The 27,672-nt window shown below is 35.0% G+C and overlaps 1 protein-coding gene across 5 annotated transcripts; it reads left to right on the top strand.

Moving 5' to 3' along the window:
• Positions 1 to 26,563, top strand: NUS1 (NUS1 dehydrodolichyl diphosphate synthase subunit). 5 transcript variants are annotated; one of them, XR_013765359.1, is made up of 6 exons: positions 3 to 469; positions 13,902 to 14,027; positions 14,858 to 15,007; positions 19,867 to 19,966; positions 22,544 to 22,668; positions 22,972 to 26,563. XR_013765359.1 is itself a non-coding variant. In XM_079148825.1 (5 exons), exons 1-5 carry the CDS (start codon positions 55 to 57, stop codon positions 23,060 to 23,062), a joined length of 882 nt encoding a protein of 293 aa, XP_079004951.1. In that variant the 5' UTR covers positions 1 to 54; the 3' UTR covers positions 23,063 to 26,563. The 5 variants fall into 5 exon arrangements, 4 of the variants coding, with proteins under 4 accessions (XP_079004951.1, XP_079004948.1, XP_079004950.1 ...); XM_079148825.1 differs by lacking the exon at positions 22,544 to 22,668 and having other exon boundaries at positions 1 to 469; XM_079148822.1 differs by lacking the exons at positions 22,544 to 22,668; positions 22,972 to 26,563 and adding an exon at positions 20,842 to 21,190.
• The last annotated feature ends 1,109 nt before the right edge of the window (positions 26,564 to 27,672 follow it).

Genomic DNA, 27,672 nt, shown 5'->3' with positions numbered 1-27,672 from the left:
CACGCCGCGGGTGTGGGTGGGAGGGTGGGGTGGGCGCCCGAGCGCCACAAGAGTATGACGGGGCTGTACGAGCTGGTGTGGCGGGTGCTACACGCGCTGCTCTGTCTGCACCGCACGCTCACCTCCTGGCTCCGCGTTCGGTTCGGCACCTGGAACTGGATCTGGAGGCGCTGCTACCGTGCAGCCTCCGCTGCGGTCCTAGCGCCGCTCGGCTTTACGCTCCGTAAGCCCCCGGCAGTAGGCAGGAACCGCCGTCACCACCGGCACCCGCGCGGAGGGCCGGGTCCGGCCGCCGCCCACCCCCGGCTGCGCTGGCGCGCGGACGGCCGTTCCCTGGAGAAGTTGCCTGTACACATGGGCCTGGTGATCACCGCGGAGGAGCAGGAACCCAGCTTCTCGGACATCGCGAGCATCGTGGTGTGGTGTATGGCCGTGGGTATCTCCTACATTAGCGTCTACGACCACCAAGGTGAGGCATGGTGTTGGGTGGACTGGCAGAGCCATCTCTGACCTCCAGCAATGGCCTATCTGGCAGGTGTGCCCTGGTTACGCGCACACTACCGCTCTCCTGGCCCTGGGAGTGTGCAAGTCTCAGTGACAGAGCTTTCGAGGAAGGGAGTTTTATTGAACACCTATTAAGCCCCTGGATTCGATTCAGTAAGTTAACAGTTCAAAAATGTTTATCATTCTTTATAATATCCTAGTAAGGTGGATGGTTTTTGTATACCTCTGTTTCACAAAAGAGGGAGTTGAAGTTCAAAAACATTAACTGATTTATCCAAGGTCACAAAGGTAGTAAAGAGGAAATTGGAATTTTAGCCAGTGTGTGCATTCTCACAGTCGTTACCCTTTGATTACACTGCATCGTTTCCCAAAGAGGTTCAAGGCACTGCTCTTAAGTGCAGTCATGCTTTGTGGTAGGTGCTGGAAATGGGAGTGGTGGGGGCCAGATATCATTTGAGCCAGTCTTATGAAAAGTGAGTTAGAGATTGAGTAGGCACAAAGGAAGGTGGTTCCCTTTTTGTCTTTGGAAGCCTGGGATTATGTGTGATTCTTGGTCCTCAGTGGCCAGGACAGTACTTTATAAAATTGTCCTTCCTTAAGTTTTGATTGAGGGAATGAATTTCAACACAGAGAATTTTTATAAGTACAGAAATTCAACACTTATTGGGTGGAAACAAGCCAAAAACACTGTGCCAGACATTCCTCAGAATCTTGCCTTTAATTCCATGGATGCTCAGGCTTGGGGAGAAAGGTACATACATAGGTGAGATGGGACATTTTGTGAGTAAAGTAACTACTATTAGAAGGAAGGAGAGAAATTCTGAGTGGAGGAACTTGAGAGCACTTAGGGAGGAGATGGGATTTGAGCAGGCTTTTGAAAAGTATCTAAGAGATAAGGTTGATAAAGACCCTAGAGGTCAGGTTTGGGTTTTAATCAAGTCCTGACTACATTGATATTTTAATTCATTTTGTCCCATTGTCCCAGAGGTGAAACATGTATAAAAACTTAAAATGAGCAACAAATATACCACTATGGTCACTTTGAAATGATTATTGTTTTTAGAGGTCTGTTCTTTTGAAGAAAGTAATAGATGTGATTACAGCATTTGAAAAAATGCATAAAGGATATATAAGCTCTAGGTTATGATTTCCAACCTACTTTAATGCACCTGTGTCGATAAAATATTCACATAATTGAAAACTTGAGACTTAGTGGATTAAAGATAAAGATGTGATGATTTTGGAGTACTGGTATGAAGGGAAGAAAATGAATGTTTTATTTTCTGTTCAATAACATAGATTACCTGTGTGCTCTAGAGAAGCTCCAACTTGATTTTTACCTTTAAATCTTCGTCATATAGGTAGATTTAAGTGCAGGGTTTCTTCAGGGTAAGTAGTAATCTCCGACTGCTCTATCATCTTCCTTGCAGTCAGCAAGGAATATGATTCAGTATCCTGTAATCATCAAATGATGATTTGCCCTAGAGGGTAAGGTTTAATATATTCAGAGACAGACATTATAGAACTTGCTAAAAGAACTCAGCAGTCCAATAGAAATTGTCAGGAGGTGATACAGTCCTTGCCTAAACCAATGTAACCAGTATTGTCTGGAGAATAAAATAAAATGAATTAGAAATGGAAATTAGTTAAAGACATTGAGCAATGTGCTGGATTGACTTATATCTAGGTGATTCTTTTAAATCAAGTACCTTTGTCTTCCAGTAGGGAAGGAAAATATATAGCTAAATTGTTTGCGTTTGTGACTGTGTCTCCTAACTCAGGTTATAATATTGCCACACTTCCTTGTTCCGGCTATTCCTGTTATTGAATTTCTGATGTGATTCATTCATGTCTTGTGTCATACTGACTAAAAACAAAATGATTGGTAATGAAAAGGAAGAAGTCAAGTTCAACCAAGTTTTGAGTGAGAACTGAATGGAGGTTTAAAGATTAGAGGATTTTATGTTCTACTGTAAAAGTAGTTTTTTTTTTTTTTTTTTTTTAAGAGATAAGGACAATTTCACTGCTTGATTAAGAGACTTTCAATTTATTGATTTTGATTAATTCATTAAGCAGTTTACAGTTGAGTGTCTTAAGTGCCAGATATTCTTTCAGGTATGGGATACAGAAATGAACCAAACAGATAAAAATCCTTGCTCCTAGAATCTTAGATTTTAGTGGAAGTCAATTTATATAAAATATTTAGTATATTATAATTAATATAAAATATTTGGTATTGCAAGTTCAAGGAGGAAAAATAAAGGAGAGAAACGGGGCAGGTATAGGAGTGCTGAAAGTCAATGGTACAGGAAGGGGTGCCGTTCTAAATAGGGTGACCAGGGAAAACCACAGTGACTTGAGCATAGCCTTAAAAAGAGGGGAGAAAGTCATATGAATATGTAAGAAAAAGTGGGCTTTTTTCAGGGAAGTATAAATATCTAAGCTTTATTCAGTTTTTCCCAAAGAAACTTCGGTTAAACCTATTTCTCAGTAAATATTTAACTTAAAAAATCCTAACATACTCAAGTGTGATGTTATTGAATACTATAGTACAGAGCACTGTAATACAAGGAGTATAAGAAATGATGCCCTTAAGTTTACAATCAAGGAGTGATACCTACTAAAAAACTAATACAAGCTAATATATAAATGTTAAGTGAGTTGGAAGAGACTTTAGAGAATATTCCCTCAGGTGAAGCTTTATCCTCATATGTCCTGTAAAGAAAAGGAATTGACATTTGACCTGTACCTAGCAAAAATAGGTAGAATTTGGATTAGTTTGAACAGTACAGTGTTCTTTGAGCGTGTGTGAATTGGAGTTCCCCAAAGGCATAATTCCCACTAGACTAGTTTGAGCAATAGCATTGAATAGAATATTGGGATCAGTGAACATAATAGGTAAAGTTAATGACGGGAAAAGTTTTAAGAGAGGTAAGAGGAAGGTTTGGATAACTCTTCTGTTTATCTGTTGCTTTGTAAAAATCTACCCAGAAGTATAATGTTTTAAAACAGTTCATATGTTGACACAGTTCAATTGGTCAGTTTTCCAGAGTCACTCATAATAGGATTGTAGACAAGTTGGCACATAAAGGTTTTTGTTTTCATATGTCTGATGCCTGGTTTGTGAAAGCAGGTTGCTCTGTCTTTACATGATTGTTTCACAGGGTTAGTTTTAGCTTCCTCATTTTATAGTGGCTTCAGGGTAATCAGACTTCTAACAAAGTAGTGGACTTCCTCTGGATTAAGTGTTCCCAGAGACTGAGCCCAAGACCAGAGCTGCAAGACTTATGACTGAGCTTGGGAAATCAAAGTCATGCGTCTGCCTTGAATTAAGGAAGTGGAGAAAAGGAGTTCAGTTCTCAGTGGAAAAATGGCTTTTGCAGAAAGGTGGGGAGTTGAGAAGGTTGATAGCAGCCATTTTGGAAACAAGCTTACCACCTTTATTTTTTCCTGTCCTATACCTCTTTATCCAAATATTTGTACTTAAACAAGCATTCATTCTAATTATGTAGGTTATAAATTATTTTCAATCTTTAGACAAAAAGCTCTGTTTTGATACTTAACTTGGCCCTACTTTAAAAAGTGCTTGCTTTTTTTTGGAATGGGGGAGGTGGGGGCACGGTGAGGGGGCCTGGGGATCAAACCTGGACTTTCTTCTTGCTAAGCAAACACTCTATGACCGAGCTACACATCCAGCCTGATCTTTTTGTTTTTTTTTTTTTTTTCTTCTCTCTCTCCTTTTCTTCATAGTAGGGATTGAACCCAGAGGCACTCTACCAATGAGCTTCATCCCCAACCAGTTATATTTTGAAACAGGGTCTAAGTTGCTCACACTGAATTGATTTGCAATCCTCTTGCTTCAGCCTCCTGACTAGCTGGGATTACAGGCATGCAACGTCATGCCTGGCTACCTGCAGTCTGTCTGTCTTTCTTTCTTTCTTTCTTTTCTTCACTTTTTTTTTTTTTAGCAAGAATGTACTATTTTTATTTTTTTATTAGAATATTACATAGTAGTTGTATTCATTTTGACAAAGTCATACATGCATGGAATGTGATTTATTCCATTTCAGTCCCCATTCCTCTCCTTCTCTCTCTCCCCTCTCCAATTCTTCCTGTTCTGATCTTCCTTTTTGCTTGTTTATTTTTGAATGATGCTTTTTACACATACATAAAGGTGGAATTCTGTGTGGTATGTTTATATATGCACATAGTATGATTTTGTTAAATTCATTGAGCTTTTACTCACCTTTCCCATCCCTCTTTACTCTTTCTAGATCATCTTCTACTCTACTGATCTTCCCTATATCTTTATAATATTCGATCCCCACCCTTTTTGCCCTTATTTTGCTTTAGCTTCTACGTATGAGTGAAAACATTCAACTCTTGGTTTTTTGAGTCTGGCTTATTTCACTTAGCATGATGTTCTCCATTTCCATCTATTTACCAGGAAATGCCATAATTTCATTCTTCTTTATGACTGAGTAAAACTTCATTGTGTATATATACCATTCATCTATTAACGGGCATCTGGACTGGTTCCACAATTTGGCTAGTGAATTATGTTGCTATAAACATCGTTGTGGCTGTATTGCTGTAGTATGCTACGCAGTATTTCTTTTTGGGGGTTTGGGTACCTGGATTGAACTCAGGGGCACTTAACCACTAAGCCACAACTCTAGCCCTTTTTTCTATTTTATTTAGAGATAGGATCTCACTGAGTTGCTTAGCACCTCGCTAAGTTGCTGAGGCTGGCTTTGAACTCAGGATCCTCCTGCCTCAGCTTCCTGAGCTGCTGGGATTATAGGTGGGTGCCACTGTACCTGACAGTATTTCTTGATTATAATAATTTCTGCTGGTATTTCTTTCATCTACTAAAAACGAGTCTACTTATGTTTGATCAGGATTTGTGTGTGTGTGTGTGTGTGTGTTGCTGGGGATTAAACCCAGGGTCTTGTGCATACAAGGCAAGCACTCTACCAATTGAGTTATATCCCCAGCCCTGATCAGGAATTTTTTGAACTCAGAATTCTAGTAAGAAGACTGATATTTTATTTACATGATTATAACTTATGATTAGAACTGGGATGCTACAAAAGCCAGGATGTGGGATATGACTGTGACTTAAATGACTTTTGCTGTTCAAGCCTAGGGGTGTTATGCTTACCTGTATCTTACTTGAGGTACACCTAATTTCAAGTTATCTGATTATGTGTTATTATCTTTAGTGATAGAACTTGTTTAGACTGTTTTTTATCACGCTGGTAACCTTGCTGTAGGACATTCTTTTTCAAAACATCTGTGAATGAGTAATTGGGGATGCTTTTAAGAAATACTGATTGAAAACACTTTTCCTATTCAGACTGAATTAAGGTATTGGGACCAGGACATCTCAGTTTTAATCAAGCTGTTTGTATCATTCTTCTGCACAATGAAATCAACACTGATCAAAGAGTACTCTGCTACTTGCCTTACATAAGATTGTTCATCAAGTTCTTTTTTCTAAGTGATGTTAGTTTGGAGTGAACTTAGTAGTATTTGTTATAACGATTGAGAGTAAGACATTGCTTTCTATATAAAAATTCAGCAGATCTTTAGCTGTTTTACAGATTAAGAACCTGAGAATTAAAAAGCCAAGACTCACATTCAGTTAAGATCAGTTCTAGAACTTGGACCACGTTTTATTCAAAAGCTTTTGTACTTAATCTTTGTGTTGTATTGATTTCCAGTAAGAGAATCTGACCACGAGAGTCATTTTTTAATACTAATTATTTTGGATTATCTTAAAGCCTTGGTGAAGTGATACTTATCTACAAGTGATAGAAATTATTTATTATTAAGTCAAATAGAGCAAAATCTTCATGCCACCAGTATATAAGTTCCTCCTGAATCATAGGACGTACTTTTTAAATCAACTCAGTTTACAGCACGCTTGCTCTATATCAGACTATTAATTTATCAAATGAGAGCACAGGCTGCGAAGATTTTCATTTTTAAAATGTGCAGCCTGAGCTGGGGCTGTAGCTAACTAGAGCACATGCCTCACATGTGGTAGATCCTAGGTTCAATGATTGGTAAACAAACAACAACAAAAATAAATATGTAGCCAGAAGCTAAGAAGCCCACATGACTTGTTTATGTTAATTATTTCCTGTGCTGATGTGCCTGGACTTTAAACCCAGCACTCATTCCATCATCATACTATGCCACCATTACACCAATTTTAGTATGATTTTTATTCTGTGGGGTTATCTGGAGGCTCTCTTTATTTTTTATATTTATAAATATTTTTAGGTGTTGATGGACCTTTATTTAATTTATTTATTTATTTATATGTGATGTTGAGAATCAAACCTAGTGCCTCACACATGCTAGGCGAGCATTCTACCACTGAGCCACAACCCCAGGGCTCTCTTTAAATAAAATAGCCAAATGGCTTCTAGGATTTATTTGGTTATGACTACTTTAGTCATGTAAATTTTTAATAGTTTTTTTTTTAATTTTAAATAATTGTATCATAGGTATATGTTTTCTTCTCTGACCATTCCCCTCTAAAAGTGTTACAGTTGGTTTGTTAGAGAAATTAGGATAATCATCATTAGGTCATTTAATTAGGTATCTAGTTTAAAAATAAAAATAGGCAGTTGACTTTGAAGAATGGGAATTTGTTTATAACTAAGAGTTGCTTTACTTCCATAGCTGGTGAGATGCTTGATAACCAGGAGAATTTTTTTTTCCAGTGTTTATAATCTTAACTATTCTCCCTTCTTTTGCCTTATAAATACTTGTAGATATTTCTTAAAAGATTTGATCCATAGAAGGGAATTGTTTTAGTCAACTTTTTTCGTTGCTGTGTTCAAAACAGTTTTTAAGAACAATATAGAAGAGGAAAAGTTTATTTTGCCTCATGGTTTCAGAAGTTTCCATGGTCTGCCTGCTCTGTAGCTCTGGGCCCCAGGTGAGAAAGAGCATAATGGCAGAAGGGCATGGCAGAGGAATACAGCTCAGAACATGGTAATGAGGAAGCAGGGAGAGTCCACTCACTAGGGACAAAATATATAGCCCAAAGGCACACCCTCATTGACCTGCCTCCTTTAACCACACCTTAAAGTTACAGTTATCATCCAGTTAATCCATATCAACTCATAGACTACAACTCAATCTAATCATTTCACCTGAAATTTATTCCATTGTCTCATACATGAACTTTTGGGGGTCACCACATACCCAAATCATAACAGAAATGAACAACAGTAAAAATTCTGATTTCATATTTAAAAGAAGATATATTCAATGTATTTTTATTTTGTTGTTTTGGGTACTGGGGATTGAATTCAGGAGCACTTGGTCACTGAATCATATCCCCAGTTTTTTTATTTTTATTATTATTTTTTTTTTTATAGAGACAAGGTCTCACTGAGTTGCTTAGGGCCTTGCTAGGTTGCTGAGGCTGGCTTTGGACTCACAATCCTCCTACCTCAACCTCCTGAGCTGCTTGGGATTACAGGCGTGCGCCACCACACCTGGTTCAATGTGTATTTTTAAAACCTCATTTTATAAAATTGATTACACATTTCACATAAACTTTAAAAGAATAAATATTTAAGGAATACAGACAAAATTTGTAACACTTACTTCTTTAAACTCCTTGTTATTTAGTTCCCTTATTTTGAAAAATGGAATGTCATGACTTTATTACCTAGTACATGGGTTTAAGGGCAGACCAACTACTGAAACGTGTGTATAATTCCAAAATGTCAGGGAGAACTCGTGTATAGGTTAATCTGACCATGAACTCTCTAAGTATGATAGCATATGCTGGGGTGCTTTTTTCATCTTGATATGTTCTGTGACCAGAGAATCTACATCTAAACCCTTAAGTTCAGCATTACTATCTGCATTTTTAAGCATTTGCAGCAGAAATATAGCACTCTTTTTGGGTCACTAATCCTGTGTTCAGCACCACTGGACGCACCTCCCAACTCCACCATGGTGGAATGAAATTCCTTTTTTTTTTTTCAGGCACTTGGGATTTTTCAGATATGTATACCTTTGATGACCTGGGCAGTCATGGGTGTTCTTAAAGTGAACATAAAGATTTAGACATCTTGAATTGCATGATTTTGTAGGATTTTCCAAGACAAGAGCGTAGTGAACCATTTTTACAGATCACTTCAGGCTACTTTACTGGAAGAGCTTGTACTAGAAACTTGAAAAGATTCTAGTAAGATACCTGAAGGTAGTGTATAATCTAATAGGTAGATTGGGTTTACTTTTTTTTATTCTCCTTTAAAACATTTTCTGCTCCTGGCTTCCATGATACCACATGTGTTTGGATTTCTTCTGTCTCACTACCTATTCTTTCTGATCCTTATGTCTAACTTTTCTTCCTTTGTTTCACTTCTAAATGTTGTAGGAGTTTTGAACTGTATGTATATCTTTTTCTGCTTAACTGGGTCAGTGTATCCTAAAAACAGCCCTGCTTCTATAGGGGCCCTGCTCCTATAGCAGTAAGTTTTCTGACCACTGTGCCAGATGAACTTTCCAGTCCTGTGATTTTTAAGTATCCTCTGTGTGCTGACATGCAGTTTTGTTTCTCCAACCCTCATTTCTTCCATAGTTCCTATCTTCTATATCCAACTTCTTTGTAAAATCACTTTTATTTTATTAGACTTCTCTAATACCTAATCTGTCCAAAACAATAGTCTTAAAAATTTCTCCCAAATCTCTCACCTCATATTTTCCTCATCCCACAAAATATTACTTCCATCCAGTTGCTCAGGCTAAAAGCTTAGTTATCATGCGTGAGTTCTCCATGTTCTACTTGTGATCCATCAATAAGCAGGCCACCTTGGCCATACTGCTAGAGTATATCCCAAATCTACCACTACCACTTGTTTTGTTCTCCTTTGCAGTTGTCTTAAGTTTAAGTTGCAATTATCTTTCACTTGTATTCTCCAGTAGCCTCTTGTTCTTCATTTCTACTCTGGCCCCTGTATTCTTAATCCACTAGCAAAGTTATCTGTTTTTCATAACATCACTCAAACTCTGAATAAAACACTCCAGCAGCTTCACATTGTACTTAGAATGCTTTCTAAATTAATATCCAAAGCCCCTTCATGTTATAACCACTTTTAATGTCTGTGGTCTCATATTACATACCTCTCTATTTATGCATTGCTCATACTGATATATTTCTTTTCCTTAAATAAGATAAATTCTGCATTCTGAGAGAATATTCAGTCTTTTCTAAAATAGTAATTAGCTGATAAAGTACTGCTTTATTTTGGTGCTGGGGATCAATCCAGTACTTCATGCAATGCTAGGAAGTATTCTATCACTGAGCTAAACCCCTGACTCTCAAAGTACCAATTACTATATTTTAAGAATTAAGCAAAATTAGCAAAGTCCTTTTTTGTTAAATAATGCAGTGTTAAAATAAACATGAGAAGGTCACCAAGGAAGTATTCATAGAATTGAAAAGAACAAGATACAAAGTTGCATAATCATGTATACCAGGAGTGCCCATGCATGTGGACATGGAGTAGTGAATATTAAAAATAGTCGTCTTGCAATGTAAGGTTAGGGACACTTCAAATTATTGAAATTGGAGGGTTCTGTTATTGTCTAAACTTCCTTTATATAGTTTTTAATACTAGAATTTAAAACAAATGTTTCTTAGAATATTAAAAAGAAGCCTACATTTGATTCCTAATGTGTGTAGCTAATGTTATTCAAGAAATACCAAAAATTTTATAGTTTTTCTGGGGTGTAGTTTTCCTAGAATAGTATTTCATTCTTTTGTGGAAATTGGAGACTTTTTGCATTGTGTTTTTTAAAAATGACTTTCATATACCTTTTCTTTACATATTTTTTATATTGTTTATGTTTCAGAGATTGAGTCTTCATGAGATATAGTTGCAGAATGTGAGATAAGATAGTTGCCATATGTGAACATAATGTGAAATTTCTTAAATCATTATTGCAAAAACTTTTACTTTAGATTCCTAGGTCACTCTTAATTCAAAATACATGTTTTGTTTGCCCTGTAAACCTCAAAAGCCTTTTATGAAAGAGCTGGGTGGGTGGGGGGGGGGATAAAGCTATAGTTCTACTCTTTTTAAAAAAGATATTACTTATTTGTCTAAAAGATCATTTTTATTTAATAGAATTCAACTTTTTAAAGAGAGGAATTAAAAATGGGGATATAGCTCGGCTGGTAGAGTGCTTGCCTTGCATGCATAAGGCCTTGGGTTCAATCCCCAGCGCGCGCGCGCGCGCACACACACACACACACTTAGAATCGTTTAATAGTATTGTTCATTTGTCAGAGTTAAAAATAGTTACTGAATAGAAATTAAAGTCAGAGACCAGAATTTCAAACCAAATTCTTAAGACACTATAGCATCATTGCTTGACTATTCTGGATCTATTTTCTCATCTGTAAAAGGATAGAATAATATTGTTCTTGAAGCTCAATATTATATAATTCTATAAAATAATAGTTTTCTCAAAAACCATTTTGTTTAAATGTTTTTTCCCTTAAATCACTTATTTCTGAATGAGTACAATCTCAGCTTCTATTTGTGTAAAATGACTTTCATGATAATTTGTTTACTTTTATGCTATCATTTGACTTTTGTTTAAATTCTAGAAGGAAGACAATGGATATGAGAGAAAGAAACTATATATACTGTTATCGCTATAGAAATTTCTGATTTTAAAGTTTCCCTTACATCTTTTTGCATTTCTTGTATGTCATGTGAAGTATGCGTATGTGTGTATTGCCTTTGAATCCTGAAAAAATTGTAAGTTGATATTATTATTTGTGGGTGAAATAATTACCATAGAGTATAATGAGATTTCTTGATGGGTGTCAAACTGTGAGATGTTGAGAATCATCTTCCTCATAATCTGTTTCATCTAAGAACTTAGCGGAAACTGCACTTATTTATTTTGTGATGCTGGGGATCAAAGCCAGGGCTCAAGTGTAGTAGGCAAGTGCTGTTTAAAATAACCTTATGAAAATCTTCTTTATAAAAGATACTTTGTAACTGTGTCTCTGTAATATTCTTCCTTTTTAAAAGAGTTCCTGCCTGTGTGCAATAAGGAAGTGTCTACTTTTATTGTGAGAGGTTCCTGGAAACAAACAAACAAAAAAAGTTTTCCATTCAGTGGCATGCCCTTTTGATTTTGTTGATAGGTGGCATTTTGTGCACTGATAATTCCGTTTATGAAGTAAACATTGAACTTCAGGAAGAGGAACTTAAGTTCACAAGTAAGAATATAGTTAGTTTAGTGGTGGTTGTGGTGGTTGGTTAAGCTATCGCTATTCTAAAAATAATATTTGTTTTCAAGGGGTTTGAATAAAATGGGGGGAGCACATCTGACTCAGGCTTTGGGACAGGCTCTTAAGGGAGGTGACATATCAGCAGGCATGTGATGAATTAGAAAAATTTGAAAAATTTTACAGGCATGCCCTTAGGAAATTAAAGGTTAGGGGTTAGAGTCACTTCATCTATTTTTTGAGAAACATAAGGTAGTTCTTGTTTGCTGGGGTATAAAGTACTACAAAGAAATACTTTGACTTGTTTCATAAACATGAATTATTTGCCTCCACCAGTTGTGGGTACATAGTCTGAAATGCTGTGGTTGAGCTGAGCTGTTTGTTATTTATATACTAGGCATTTTAGGAGCCATTGAAGATACTGAAGTTGGATTGTGCCAGGATTGAAAATGACCTGTCTTTCAGCAGATATTTGTTGAGTGTTTGCTCTGTGCCCCAGGCACTATGTTAGGCCTGGTGAGATAAACAGATAGGAAGGATCCTTTATCTGCACAGTTCTTATAGGACCCTCTACTTCTGTCTCATGTCCCTTAATCACTTTTATTGTAACACCACTGAAATATTCTGTTATTTACTATCTAAAACTCAGATTTTTTTTTTTTTTTTTTCCTTTTACCCAGTTCTTTTTGCAGAATTTGGCCACTTTTTTTTTTTTTTTTTTTTTTAATCATTTTCTGTGACCTAGAGTAAAAGACTTGGAACGTTATACATTCCCCCGTAAGTCATGTACCACGTCCTCTCAGTTCTTCCTTTGTGGTGAGCCCTTCTTTCCATTGCCTCAACCTGCAGTAGTCTGCTGCCTGCCTATGGTAATGCTAGGAAAATTTCCTTAAAGGTATAAATTTCTATACACTTCCACATTGCTCACACATTATCTGTTACCTGTTTGGTAGAGTATGAAATAAAAATTAGAACTGTCCGCTTGCCCCTTCTCTCTTAAAAAGCCCTTGCTTCAGTAGCATTTGTCTGTCCTTTGAACATTCCAAACTGTGCTTTTTCTTAAGGATTTTCCCCCTTCTAATGTCCTCTCCATTTTTTTCTCTTTACCTTTCAGAGTTCAACTCCAGCCCAAGTCTCACTTCTTTTTCAAAGCCTTGTTCACTCAGAGACTGCTTTTATAACTGCTGTCACACATATACTACCACTTTGGCACTGTGCAGCAGATTCTTCTGCCTGTCTCTCTCCATCCACAGGGAGACATACACACAGTGTTTTCTCCCAACTAATCTTTACTACTACTTAATCTACTGTACCACTACTAACTATTTTAACATCAGACCTGAGAGTATATAAAGTACACCACCAAATAAAGATCAAAAAAGCAGTGGTAACTAGAAAGCTGCCTCTTTGAAAAATAATCAAAAACTTTTGTTTTTTAGTTAGAGCTCTATATTAAATTTACATTAAATGTATGTCACATTGTTCCTTTATCTTTCTCAATGACCTGATGTAAAGTGTAAAATTTTTTGTGTGGAGTTGGAGGAACAAAAACTGTTTTATGTAGTTTATTTCTGTGCTTTGTTTGAATTTGTTTGATTTTGGTTTTATTACTTTTATCTACTCTGTACTTTTTATATAATTCATATAAGTTCCTCTTAAGGTTAAAAAATCAAATTGAAATTGGGGTGGTAGTATTTAATGTACATAATAAATCTGCAGAGAAAATAATATTAGGCTAGGAGTCAGGAATAAATAAATTCTTGGACAAACTTTCTAAGGATATTGGATTTCTTAATTTGTAAATAAAAGTTTCAAATAAACGAGCTCTTAAAATTCCTTTCAAGGTTTAAGTGGCTGTTCACATAGCCACTAAGTTATTAAATATTATTATTATTATTATTTTTGAGACTAAAGCCAGACTTTTGTATTAACAAATCTTGTTATCATGTTTTTCTTATAGATTCGGATTTAGGATTAGTTCTTACTGTTTTATTTCAGATTTGTTCAGTTCTGAATTTAGTATTTTTTTTTTTAACCACAAGCATCCATTAATTACTGAAGAAGATAAATGAACCTAGTTGTGATTTGCTTGCTTTTTCTTTTTTTCTTTAAGGTATTTTCAAAAGAAATAATTCCAGATTGATGGATGAAATTTTAAAACAACAGCAGGAACTTCTGGGCCTAGATTGTTCCAAATACTCACCAGGGTTTGCAAATAGTAATGACAAAGATGATCAAGGTAAGCATGAGTGTAAAATTGAATATGTAACACATGAAGATGTATGTTTATGTTTCAGGGCAAATTCTGTCAGTCATTTTTCATTGATTTTGCTTTGTTAGTCTTTATTGTCAGCATCTTTAATCATCAGATTGAGACTTTCCCTCTTCATCATGTTAAAAAATAATTTTCAGTAAAAGATAAAAATAGTTTATAGATGTTAAAAAGTAAACACATGTTAAAGATCTTATTTAATCAGATATATTATTCAATAGACAATCCATAGATCAATAAATGAATATGTAAACATAGGCAAAACTGGTTTTTCCATGGGATAGGAAGAAAAACAATGGAAAATATACCAGACTAGAAAAAATTTTCATTTCTATAGATAAAAAGTTTACATTGTTATCAGTTACCTAGAATTCTGTCAGTTGAAAAGCAACTCTCGGAATCAGATAAAGTGTGTGCTACTTAGTCCATTGAAACACAGTTTTCTCCTACAATTTTCACTCATTTGTTTTATTCTGTTTACTGCTATGATTGTATATGGGGTTTTAGATGAATAAAAATCCTATTTTCTAGAAGATTTATACACAGTAGAAGATCATTCTGAGCACTTGGAAAATAAGACAGCATAATAAATATATACATAAACATGATTTTGAGTGCTTTGGTCTTTTCAGAGAATAACTAACTATGTTTTGATATTGAAATTGAAGGGAATAAATGATTCTTGTTATAAGAACTCTACCTTTATTTTAGTCTGAACTTACTATTTCATAAAACTGATATTGAAATAAATCTGGAAGAGTGTGTTTTTAAAATATCTTATTTGTTTTTTCCTCCAGTTTTAAATTGCCATTTGGCAGTGAAGGTGCTGTCCCCAGAAGATGGAAAAGCAGATATTGTGAGAGCTGCTCAGGACTTTTGCCAGTTAGTAGCCCAGCAGCAAAAGAGATCTACAGATTTGGATGTAGATATGTTAGACAGTTTACTTAGTAAGTCATATATATGTTTTTAATTTTGTCCCACAAAGATACACTATGAAAGAAAGTATTTAGGTTCCTTTCGTAGTATAAAACCTGAGTTTTGTTTTTATACTCTTATAGTTCTGAACTTTAAAGGACAGACATGTGAAGATGGTTTTGAGAGAATAAAATTGGTAGTCAGCTCACTTACATGAGAACTTAATGGTAAAGAAAAAGGACTTCTGAGTTTTTTAAATAGTAATAAATACTCTTGGAAATAGGACTTCTGCTTGTCAGCCTTCTTATTTTCCCCCTTTTCTTTTTTTTCTTTTTTCTTTTTGGAATCAGGGATTAAACCCAGGAGCACTTGACCACTGAGCCGTGTCCCCAGCCCATTTTGTTTTTTTTTATTTTGAGACAGTAGCTCCATAAGTTGCTTAGGCTGACTCTGAACTTGCTATCCTCCTTCCTCAGCCTTCTGAGTCCCTCTTTCTTTTTAGTTTTAAAGTTATTAAGTTTGAACTTAATAACTTTTTACAGGATAATCCCAAGAATGTAATCTTACCATCATCCTTTTTTTTAAGTATTCTTTTCTGTTATTCTGTACCAAATAAACAACTATATTTTTGTATTATACCAAAATATAATGTTTATTTTTTTTTCCACACTATTTGTAAATGCCTTTGTTTTGCTTATTCTCTATAGAGCTACTATAAGAACTTTTTGCTTTAACATCCTGATCCTTCTAACTAGAAAGGCAATCTTTTTAACGAGTACATGTCCATTCATAGCTTCTGTAGCCATATGTGACCAGGTTTTCATTTATTTTTTATTTATTCACATTTAGTATCCATTTATCTTACTAATCCATTTTCTAACTCAGTGACTCCTGATTCTTTGTTTCTTCTACTTTGACATGGCCATCATAGAGTACAGTCCCCCTTTGTTCTCTTGCTCTAACTTCTTACTTTCATTGACTACTCACTTCTTGCCTTATATTGTTTGTGATTGTGTAACTGTAGTTGGGCTTGCTGAAAAGTGGACCATTGTAGAGGCACTCTTTTTAGAAGTTACTGGCATTTTGACTGTTTCCTGTATTATGTCAGGCCCACCCAGGCAGTAATTTATGTGTACATCCTAAAAGTTGTCCTGGGCCACACCGGTGGCCTTTAGGTTGCCCATGAGAAAGTGCTGAAGTGTTGAGCTCAGGTGTTGCCTTCAGGGATTGTAAACTTACGACAAGTTAGTATGTATGCTGTCCTTAAACTAGTTAATGTGACAGAAACAAATGTTCTGAGTACTATCATGCCCAAAAGTTCCCTTGTGACTACATTCAGTTCCTACTTCTACCTCCCAAACCAGGCAGCCACTGGTTTGTTTTCTGACATATTTTTGTGTTTTCTAGAAATGTTATAGAAAACAATCATATAATGCATAGTCTTTTATCTCTTGTGTACTCAGTCTAATATTTTTGAGGTTCATCCATGTTGCTTTCAATAATAGTTCATTTCTTTTTATTGTTGAATAGTATTCTGTTTTATGGATAATACCACGTTTTGTTTATCCATTCATCAGTTTACTATATTTTGCTTGTTTTCAGTTTTTTAATAATGCTGTGACTGTTGGCATACATGTCTTTGTGTGGACATGTTTTCTTTTCTCTTGGGTAGATATGTAACAGTGGAATTGCTATATGTGGTGAGTGAATTTTTAATTTTTTGAGAAACTGCCAAACTCCTTTCCAAATAGGCTATATGTTTTACATTCCTACCAGCAAGGTAGAAGGTTCTAGTCTCTCCATGTCCTTACGAAAAATGATACTTAAAAACTTTTTAAATGTACTTTGGCTAGTCTAGTGTGCACATAATAATATTTTTCTGATTTTAATTCACATTTTCATAATGACTATATTATGTTGAATATTTTTCATGTGTTAATTAGTCATCTGTATCATCTTTTTGTGAAATGTTTGTTCCAATATTTAGCCCATTTTTAACAAGTTGTTTGTATTATTATTGAGTTTTAAGAAGTTCTTATATTCTGAATACATGTCTTTTATCGGTGATACGATAGGTACACTTACACTTTATGCTAGTCCATGGCTTACTTTTTCATTTTCTTAATTGTTTAAGTTTTTAATTTTTATAAACTCCAATTTACCAGATTTTTTTTCTTTTATGGATCACATATTTGGTTTCATGTCTAAGAGATCTTTGCCTTATCCAAAGTCACAATTATTTTTTCTTGTGTTTTCTTCTAGAAGTTTTAGATTTTGTGATTACATTTAGGTCTATAATCCATTTTGTCTTAACCTGGGTAATCAGTGCGAGGTTAAAGATCCTAGTTATTTTTTTTATCAGTAATTTTTGAGGAGAATTTTTTTTTTTTTTAACCATTGAATTATCCTGTTTTCTTTGTTGAAAAAAAGAAGTGGCCATAAGTCTCTGAGTTTAGTTCTGAGCATTCTATTTTGTTCCACTTGTCTTTATATCTGTCTTTACGAAGTCTGTCATGATTACTGTAGTCTAACGTAGTAATCCTAGAAATCAGGTAGTATCAGGTCTTTAACTTTTTTGTTTTAAGTTGTTTTTTTGCTACTTGGGGTCCTTTGCGTTTTAATATAAATTTTAAGGTCAACTTTTCAATTTCAAAGAAAGAAAGGAAAGGAAGGAAGAAAAAAAAAAAAAACCCTGCTGGAATTTTGATATGGATTAAGTTGAATCTGCCACTCAATTTTCAGAAAATTGCTGTCTTAAAGATATTGAGTCTTGGGCTAGGGAGATAGCTCAGCTGGTAGAGTGCTTACCTCACAAGCACAAGGACCTGAGTTCGATCCCCAGTACCGCAAAAAAAAAAAAAAAAAAAAAAAATATTGAGTCTTCCAATACATAAACATAGTTTATCTCTGTTTGAGTGCTAATTTTTCTCTTAGTGCTGTATAATTTCAGGTTTTAGAGTTTCAACTTCTTTTGTTAAATTTATTCCTAAGTATTTTATTCCTTTTGATGCCATTGTTAATGGAATTATTTTCTTAACTTTATTTTTGGATTATTGATAATATTTATAAATACAAAGTTTTTTAAAATATTGATTTTTGTATCCAGCAACCTTGCTAAAATTCGCTTAATAGTAGTAGTGGCTCTTTCTATAGAGATTTGGAAGTTTTAAAATATAATATATTGTCCGTAAAGATGACAACTACTGTCTCTACTTGGTTTAGTAATTGTTTTTTGTTTTTGCGTGTGTGTGTGTGTTTTTTTGGTCTGGCTTCCTGTATCTGCATAGTTGAGTGGTCATTGAGTGATTTGCACACAGATGCTTAAGTTTGTAAGACTTTAGTGATTTCTGTGTGGAATTGGAAAATGTATTCAAAATTGAGAACATTTTCAAGTCTCCTTCCCCCTTACTTTTCACTTCCTGCCCTGCCCTCTCTCCCTGCCTCTCCTGTGTGAATAGTTTCCCAGTCAGCTGTAGAAGTATGAGATTTTATCTGAGATCTTATTTCCAGGATCTTCCTGTTAAATTTCTGGCTGCTGAGTCTGCCACCTCGGGCCAGTAAAGATATGAGCTTTTCTTATTCCTTCCCCTTTGAATTTCCTGCTTGTATCTGGCAAATCATGGATTTTCACCACTGTTTTCTTCCTCCTGACTACAACTTTCAGTTTCAAATTCAGTCCATATCTTTTTGCTCTAAGAAGCAAATCTGCTGATTTTTGTCATCACCCCTGTGCTAGAAAAGTTACTGTTCTCTGCAATTGATTGTTTATAGGCTAGGTGTGCGGATTGGGAGCAATTCCAGGTAAGACTTCTACCATTCTTCCCCGGAGCTGATTTAAGAATGATATTTTTTGCCCTTATCCAGTATCCAGTGCCCTTGAATGACTGATTTTGTCTAATTTAATATTTATTTTTTTATGGAGAGGATTTGGAAGCCTCTTCAGGAATATTATTTGATGTTTCTGATTTTTTTAACTAAAGAGGATTGCTTTTCAGGTGGTTGAGGAGTATGTTGTTTTGCTTAGTCTGCTTGCTTTACCACCATGGACTTTAAAGGGAATTTGTCATTGAAATAATAACCTCAGTATTACTGCCTAATCCAATCTCCTTACTTCAGAATGATCTAAGCTCAGAGAGATTGTGTGACAAGCAAGTGAGCTGAAGATATGAGGAAATGTTAGAACCTGGGTCCCTCAGATTATAGTATCTTATCTGCTATACCAATGATTCTTTAAACTTTATTCTTAAGCAGTTGAAACATCCTTATCCTTCCCCCCACCCTACCCTAAGACAGATCTCATGTGAAAACCAGTTCATAATATTGATAAAGAATTTCCCTGTACTTGTTGAGGCTCAGTAGTCTCCTGTTCTTCTTTGAGGTCTCTTAGGCTCAAGGGAATACTGAAGACATTGATTTTGTGGCACAAATCAGCAATTGTGCCCTAAGAGCATTCTTTCCCAGGATGCCAAGAGAGTCTTTAAAGATAGAGGAAGTTGGTGTTGGTGGTGGTGGGGTACTTACTGGGTTTAGGGTGAGAATTGGGTTACCTTCCTCATCAAGAAATCCTGGGGCTGGGGATGTAACTCAGTTGATAGAGTGCCTGCCTTGAAAGCATAAGGCCTTGGGTTCATTCCCCAGCACCGCAAAAAAAAAAAAAAAAAAAAAAAAGATCCTGTTAAGTGAACTTTTGAGAAAATTTCTACATTGGAATGAACATAAATATTAAACTATATATTCAAGAATGATGTGAGGGGGAAATATACAGATGGAAACACAGGTAAAACTTCTGAAGAAAAACGGTTATACCAGTTTAATTAACAGATTTTTGTCCTTGGTCATTGTTTTGATAAGCAATGCATGTTAATTTCACATGTGTGTCTTTATTTCCAAGGTTCAAATGGTTTCCCTGATCCTGATTTAGTATTGAAGTTTGGTCCTGTGGACAGCACATTAGGCTTTCTTCCCTGGCAAATCAGATTGACTGAGATTGTGTAAGTAATTAAATGTACTGACTTTGTTTCCATTCAGCCCAGCACATGTTTTCCTGAGCCCAGCACTGTATTAGATCTGGTGGGAATTCCCCAAAAATTATGTTACTACATCCTTTACCTCAGGTACTTCACAGTATCAGTGGCAAAGTAAAGATCCATATAAATAAGGTAGACCTAAGAGAGTATATGGTTTTATACATATTTGATATTAACACTGATTAGGAGATCAGGAGTGAGCAGTATCTCTATGGGCCTGAGTTGTCAGTTCTACAGAAAACATGACTTATCCAGGTTATATAAAATGGATATAATTTTTGTATTTAAAATAAAATAGGACATGTAGATGGTAGGAGGAAAACAAAAGAAAATCTGGAGCACATTTTAAAGAGATAGAGAACTGGCCCCACCAGAATAGACTATTAGACAGTAGAATGAAATTAAATAGTCTAGGGGTGTCAAAAGTTGGAAGTCTTTAAATATTAATGTAAGGAATGCGTATAATTGTAGACAGAGACTTGGAAATTGTTGTGCCTGTAGCTAATAGGGAATGGTGGTTTTGGAAGATTTGTATGGCAGCTATGGGTATGGAAAATGATGGAGTAAAAAGACAAGTGAAGAGGTTGTTACTATAATTCAGGGAAGAATATAGTGAAGAGAATGAAATTGTTTATTTAGAATATGGTTTGGCAAACTTTTTCTGAAAAGGGTCAGATAGTAAATATTTTAGACTTTTTCAGGCCCCATCTCTTGTAACTATCTATCCTTCATAACAGCAACTCAGCTATGCAGCTAAACAATCACAGACCATAGATGAACAAGTGGGTATGACTATACTCTGAAAAGACTTTATATATCTTTTTTATAAATAAGATCAGGTGCTGGCTCCAAGAATGTTATTGCTGACCCCTGATTTAGAATAATGGAGAGACTTGGTAGCATTAAAATATATTTAAATCCTGATCTTAGAAGGATCAGATTCTGCCATGAGAAGTTTTACCAGGTATGATTACAGACCTAGCACTTTTCTAATTGTGGTAAATGTGAGAGAAGAAAGTGATTCCTAAGTTGTAAAGCCTAAGTGATGAGGTGTTTTCAAATGTTATTGAGAGGAAACCATAAAGTGAAGGGAGCACATATTTTTGAAAGGAAGATGTGGATAATTTGAAGCCATAGTCTGTTTAGGTGGAAACACTTAGGACAGAGAAAGGTGTAAAGTTGGTGACTGGTTGGATCATCAGTACCTAGGAAATAGCCTTAAGTATAAGAACAGAGGATCTCTCCCAAGTGTACCAGCGGCCCTAAGAAATGGAAGCTTGGGGGGAAGGAAAAAGGTATCAAATAGAGGCAAAAGGGTTCATGTGGTGTGCTCAAGAAGGAAAGGACTGTAAATCATCTGGTCCCACCTCATTGTACAGGTAAAGAAAATAGGGAAGAGACTTTTAAGTTTGTAACAAAGTGGAATTAGAACCCAGATCTACAAACTGGGTGTCCTTAGGGTGGGCATACATGTGTCTTACTTGGTTTTCTCCAGGGGTTTTCCAAGTCATTCATTTCAGTGCCTTTTAGGTAGACTTTTAAGAATGGCTGTAGTGATACTCTTGTGAAGTTGAGTGGTTGAAGTTGAGGGAAGAATGTTTTAGAACAAATAGATCTTATTTGAATCTTGGCTATGCAGCTTCATAATGTGGTTTTGAAAAGTTAAAACTTTTGTATTTGTTAAATGGACATTTTAAGTTAGAGTTGGGGGTTTAAATCTAATAATGAGGAACAGATACTTGAATGTAACAGACTCTAACATGGACCTATCTCCATATCTGTCATAGCTCTCTCTTTGTTATGTTGAGGCTCCATCAGACTGAGCATCATGATGACAGGGAAGATACCTTAATCATAAAATGGAGAAGTAGAAGATTGAATTCCTGATAGATCTGGAGCACTGATGGGTAGTGACTCTTAGTGCTTCATGAAGAGTAACAGGAGATGAAGAGTGTTGATGAGAAGTGTAAACTGAGGCAGATTTTGGAGGTTGAGAAGTTTGAGGATGATGTTTGAAACAAGCTTTAGCAAGAATGCCATTGAATGTATCTTTTGAGGATATCATTTAAGTAGAAAATGAAGATATAAGATTGATAGCAGATATTATCAAGAGATATTATTTGATGTTATGAAGAAATGATTAGAAATGAGAAAAAGTGGGTAACTTGTTTCAGAATTTCAGAGGGAAAAACATAACTAAAGAGAACCACAGGGTCAGAGCAGGAGTTCTATCCTGATAGGTTTGTGTACCTTTCTGTGTGTGTGTGTGTGTATGTGTAGTATGTATAACTGTGAAATTCTGAATCTGACCACGTGGATCTGCTACTATTTGGCATTTCCAAACCTCATTTTAAAACTGTGTAAGTAGAGATCTTTTTTTAATGTTAATTGTTGAAAATCATTTTTAAATAATTAAAGGAGAGCCCTCTAGTTGTATGTTCACTCTGTCTGTAAAGTGCCTGTCTTCACATTATAAGTGTCTCCTTGAGCAGTTGGAAACAGTGGAGTTAAATGTTCATTTATTGCTTGCTCACCATATAGCTTCAATATGTCATCATGTGGGGTGCCGTGATGCACTGCTCAACGTTAAGCCTGGCTTTTGTAAACTGTTCACATAGTACTGGCTTCGTTCTGACTATGACGACGAATTCTAAAAGTGGATTCAAGTGAGATCCTTTATACACGTAGATGTCCAACTTTTTGTTAATCTAGGCTTTTGCTTTAACAGCTTATGAAGCTAACTTACTATAGTTGCTTTTCTTTTCTTGTGGAAAGAGGGGAAGATTAATTTTTACTTGAACTGTTTTACAATAAGTTTAACAATCTTTTAGTAGAAATGGTTTAGCATATTTTGCTTATAATTTATTTTCTTCTGCCCTTAACCTCATTTTGATTGTTATCCTTTGTTTCCCCCACCAAATTACAGTTTATCATCAATTGTTTTTTTTTCCCCTGTGCTTTCCTTTCAGCTCTTTGCCTTCCCACCTAAACATCAGTTATGAGGACTTTTTCTCTGCCCTTCGTCAATATGCAGCCTGTGAACAGCGTCTGGGAAAGTAGTGATCCCTGGTTGCATAATTTGATTTCAGGCTTTTGGAGAAAAGGACCCAAGTGACTCTGATGTTTACAAAGCACCTATGAAACCCTGTGCACACCTAGTTCATATTCCTCATAATTTATCAACAAACACAAAAAAGTGTCTTACTTGAGAGTGAGTGTATGAGTGTGTGGGAGTGTGCGTGCATGTGTGTGTGTATGGAAATAAACTTATAAATGGGGGAAGTATTGGAGAATGAAATAAGTAGACCTACAACTTTTGAGCAAATAGCAGCAATGTTTTAGGAGCTGAGATTTCACATGTAAAGCTTTGGGCCCCTACTACTTCCCAGTTTTTGTGGGGAGTAAAGGGAGGGAGTGACTAAAACTGTTTGGGTTGTTGTTTGGGGAGAAGGGAGTAATTTTTGTTCTGTCTTTCCTAGTGACCAAACTTTAATTTTTTAAAATAATATATTATTAAATGGAGGTATTCTTAGTTTGAGGGAGTTGCAGAGAATGGAGTTCTGTGTTGCTCACTTATTAAAAGTTTGCTCCTCTTCAGAGGAGAGAGAATACCTATCTTAAGATATCCGTCCATTTTCATTTCTTACTTCGTTGTAGTTAAACAGTGTGACTTGAGAACATTGCTCTGGAGTCTGTGTTCTGTGTTGTAAAGAACATTTGAAAAAGAACTCTTGATAAACTGAGATGCAGAATTTTTTAAAAAATTATTGAATTAGGCAGTCAGAAGGGAAAAAAAGGTGAATAAATTGTATTCTTTAAAGTAAAGATGGAAAATTTCCTAGAAAAGAGAAGTTTTGATTTTCTATTTCATGTAATGTTGCATAGTACCCAAAATTGTTTTAAAAAATATTTCCATTAACTATTTTTTATTTAAAATGAGCATTTGAGAGAAATTACCAGGGCAGCTCTTTTCCTTAGAAGTAACCTGTTCTTCCTTGAAATAACACCTGGGATTTTTTTTTTCCCAGTAAATTTCAGTGGTGACTTTGCATAAAAAAGTAAGTAGGATTGAGGCCTGTGTATGGGGAAAATATTACCAAAGTCTTCAAAAATAATTTAGATTAATTTTATAGGACAGAGAACTCGCTGGTTCTGTTTTTTTTTTTTTTTTTTTTTTTTAAATGAATAAATGATTTCTTGAAAAGTGTTTAATATTTTCCCCTCACTACTGATCCTTGGACAGAAACCATTCTTTATATTTGATGGACTGTTCTCAGAAAACTCTTTCCAACAAGTGTACAGTAGTTATCTAAAATTGTACATTTAGAATGGAGTATTATAAATACTAGGTCTCAGAAGTCTGGAAAACAGCAAAGAAGACTGAATTTGGAAAGCATGGTCTGGAATTGCTTGGCAGATTCTAAAGCAATGAATAAATGTTTCAGCTTTGGATTATAAAACCCCATTTATGATTTTTAAAATACACTTGAAATAAAAATGATTAAACTAAATTTTGGTCCAGTGACATTACTTTGCACTTCATAGTTCTTTATATAACCTTTTTTTAAAGTTTTAATTTATTGCCAAAAGTTTTGTGTGAAGCTACAGCATATCTAAACTTTGAGAATTTTTCATTTATTTCCCTGTGCTGTGATCTATGTTTTATTGAGAGTTTGTGTTTTTGTTTTTGGCTAATTTAAGACTGCATTTTTGCCTTTTGCAGATACGATAGATATAAATGTTATTTATAACCATTCTGGAGTATGTTCAGCTTTAATGAATTAAATTAATTGGCCAATTAAAGTGAAGGGATATAATGTTTGTTAAAATGAAGTTAGTCAAATTATCCATTGGCATATAGCTCAGGTCCCTAAAGAGTTAATATTGAGTTTTTACACTTCTCTCCTATTTCATAATAGTGTATGTACATCAAAATAAATCTATAGCCCATGACCTGAGTCTAGGAAGAAATACTTGAAACATGTTGCTAAGGGTTCTGAATTTGGATATACACATTTCAGAACCTTCTCAAATGAGTTTGACTGCTTGTACAGTCTGTACAATTTGAATAATATTGGTCATTCTATCATTCCTGCCAAAATTATCACAAGTTCTGTATCATCAGGGCTCCCTTTGCACTCCCGCCAAAAGAACTGATAGCTGTAAAGAAAAATGTATTGAAGGTTATTTTCTTTAAATTTTTATCAGCACTCCCCACAATGGAAAAAATTATCAAATTAAAACTACTTTATGGATGACAGCTTGTAGCATAGCAAGAAGTTGGAGAGTTTGAATTCCATTCCCAATTCTGGTTGTGCTTTGCTTCTTAAAACTAATTGGTTCTGTTATAAAGTTTAAAAGCTAGTTTTAATGTGAATAGCAAATTCTGGTATATTGTGACAGAGGCTTGAGATTGCCTGTCTCTGAGAAGATGTCATATTAGTGAGCAGTGCCAAATACACTGTGCTATCTATAATTTAATCTTTGAATGTATATTACTTAATTAGCTCCCTCCTGTGTGATGGTACCATGCATAGAGTCAATTAAATCCTTGTGATGTTTTTGTATGGCTGTAGACTTTGACGAAACATGTATATAATGTGTACAGCAAGTTTTTATGATTAAGGAATCAAATTTATTGAATTTTATTATTGAGAACAACATGTATGAACAAAACCCAATAAAAGAATATACTCTTTTCATGGACTGTAGTATTATGTGAACGTTACATTTATTCTGAACATTTAGGGACTGCAAAATGTAATGAGAAACTCATGACTAGATAGCAATATTTTTAGATAGTATGCCCTTGATTGAAATATATCCTCATTTTTAACAGGTTAAACATTTAAAATCTTAGTTTTATTTGCTTTTTGTTAGATAAAATTGAGCTTTGCTGTTGCTAGAATTGTCAAAGTCCACGGTAATTAAAATCTGAATTGATTCCTATTGCATATAGAATTGCCAAGCTAAAAATGTATATGTATACCCTACTAAAAAGGAATTTGATATTTCTTGTCAAGCCAGGAAATTGAAAGGTAAGAGCTGTGGTTTGTCTTATGCTGCATAGAGTATTCACTTTCTTACTTGAAGACCTAATTGTAAGTTTTTTTGTGTGTGCATAGTTTTCATTTAAAATCAGGATTATCAAAGGTCCCATTTTAACCATGGTTAATAGAAAATGCCTTTAACTAAAGTTGCCAACCATTACCAATATTTAACAAAAAAATCTTTTTTTGTTAACAAAAGGTAATTCTACTGTAGTAGAAGCTTAGGATAGTATGAAATAAAACCCAGGAAATTAGATTAGTGTCAGCAGTTGCTCAAGATTCTAGTTGTTAGACTATTTGGTAAAGTTAGTGGAAAAGGGGAAAGCAAAAAGAATCTGCGTAAGTTTTCAAACATTCATTTTAACGAGAAAATCAGAGGATTGAGAGGGAAAATAAACTGGTTGATTACATTTTTGGCGACAATCCTTCCAGAAATATTTTGTACTTTTATTTAAAAAAAAAAAAATGTATCCTGCTGTAACAGGTTTAATAAATTCTTTTAAAACTATAAGCCAGAAGTTGAGAGTTTTGCATTATTTTGTATTTTGCTATTGTGTCTGGATATAAACAATTACATTAGCCCATCAAAATAAAATGTTTGGAAAAAAGTATAGTTCACTTTCAGTTATCTTTAATGAATAACCTTGGTTCAAGTTCTTCAAATAATTTTGTACCTATTCTTTTCTTAACGAGTCAGAGACTACATTCTTAGCATTACTCATTCCAGTGGATTGCAAAAAATAAAAATTAAATGTAATCTTAGTTCCAACTGTGAATTATTTGCTATTGAGACTATCAGCTTGTTTTAAGTTTGAGTTTTTGAAAGATAGTAATATTTTATCTGTGTATAAATTATAAGAAATGCTTCAGATTACCTCTTATGTAAACATTAAATTAGAAGTTAATTTATCCTATAGACACTGTGATTTCCACAATTAAATCTCTTATGTTGTTCTTAAGAATAATCTTTAAAATGCTTGTTTTAGACATACCCTATGCTTATGTTGAGGTCACATTTCCAAGAATATTGACTTTAAACTTTCCATTGCTGTGACAAATTGAACAAAAATGAGGAAAGGTTTATTTTGACTGGTACTTTCAAGAGTTTCAGTCAATGGTGAGCTGGTTCTGTTCCTTTTGAGCCTTTAGTGAGTCAGAACATCATGGAGGGGGCACAAAGCTGCTCATTTATGGCTGCTGGGACAGAAAAAGGACAAGCTGGGGTCCCAATGTCCCTTTCAAGAGCACACCCAAATGACCCAACTTCATTCTCTGGGCCCCACCTCCCAAACTGTACCAACTCCTGAAAATACTGCAAGCTGGGGCTGAACCACATGTGACTTGGGAGACATAGAGATCCAAATTACAAAAATGACTTTTTTTTTCTTTATTTTAAAGTAATTTGGTGTCCCACTTTTTGCCCTCTGAAAGTAACATTGATTGAAGTTGTGTCAACCTAGTGGGATTTCCACAAGTTTATTAATTGCAGTGCAAGTAAATACAGTGTACTATGTAAAGAGATTTCACTTGAGCTGGGAAAGATGATTTTTCCATGGATAATTATAGGGAAATATACCTTGTGTTCACGTATACATATGGGATAGAAATGTGTATGAAAAA

The sequence above is a fragment of the Sciurus vulgaris genome, assembly GCF_902686455.1.
Source record: "Sciurus vulgaris genome assembly, chromosome: 7".
Lineage (NCBI taxonomy): Eukaryota > Metazoa > Chordata > Mammalia > Rodentia > Sciuridae > Sciurus > Sciurus vulgaris.
This window is presented reverse-complemented; position numbering and strand designations above follow the sequence as displayed.

Coding starts and splice junctions, on each gene's coding strand:
- NUS1 (XM_079148825.1), top strand. CDS start 55: ATGACGGGGCTGTACGAGCTGGTGTGGCGGGTGCTACACGCGCTGCTC. Junction 470..13,901: donor TAGCGTCTACGACCACCAAG/GTGAGGCATGGT, acceptor TTTTTCTTTAAG/GTATTTTCAAAAGAAATAAT. Junction 14,028..14,857: donor TAATGACAAAGATGATCAAG/GTAAGCATGAGT, acceptor TTTTTCCTCCAG/TTTTAAATTGCCATTTGGCA.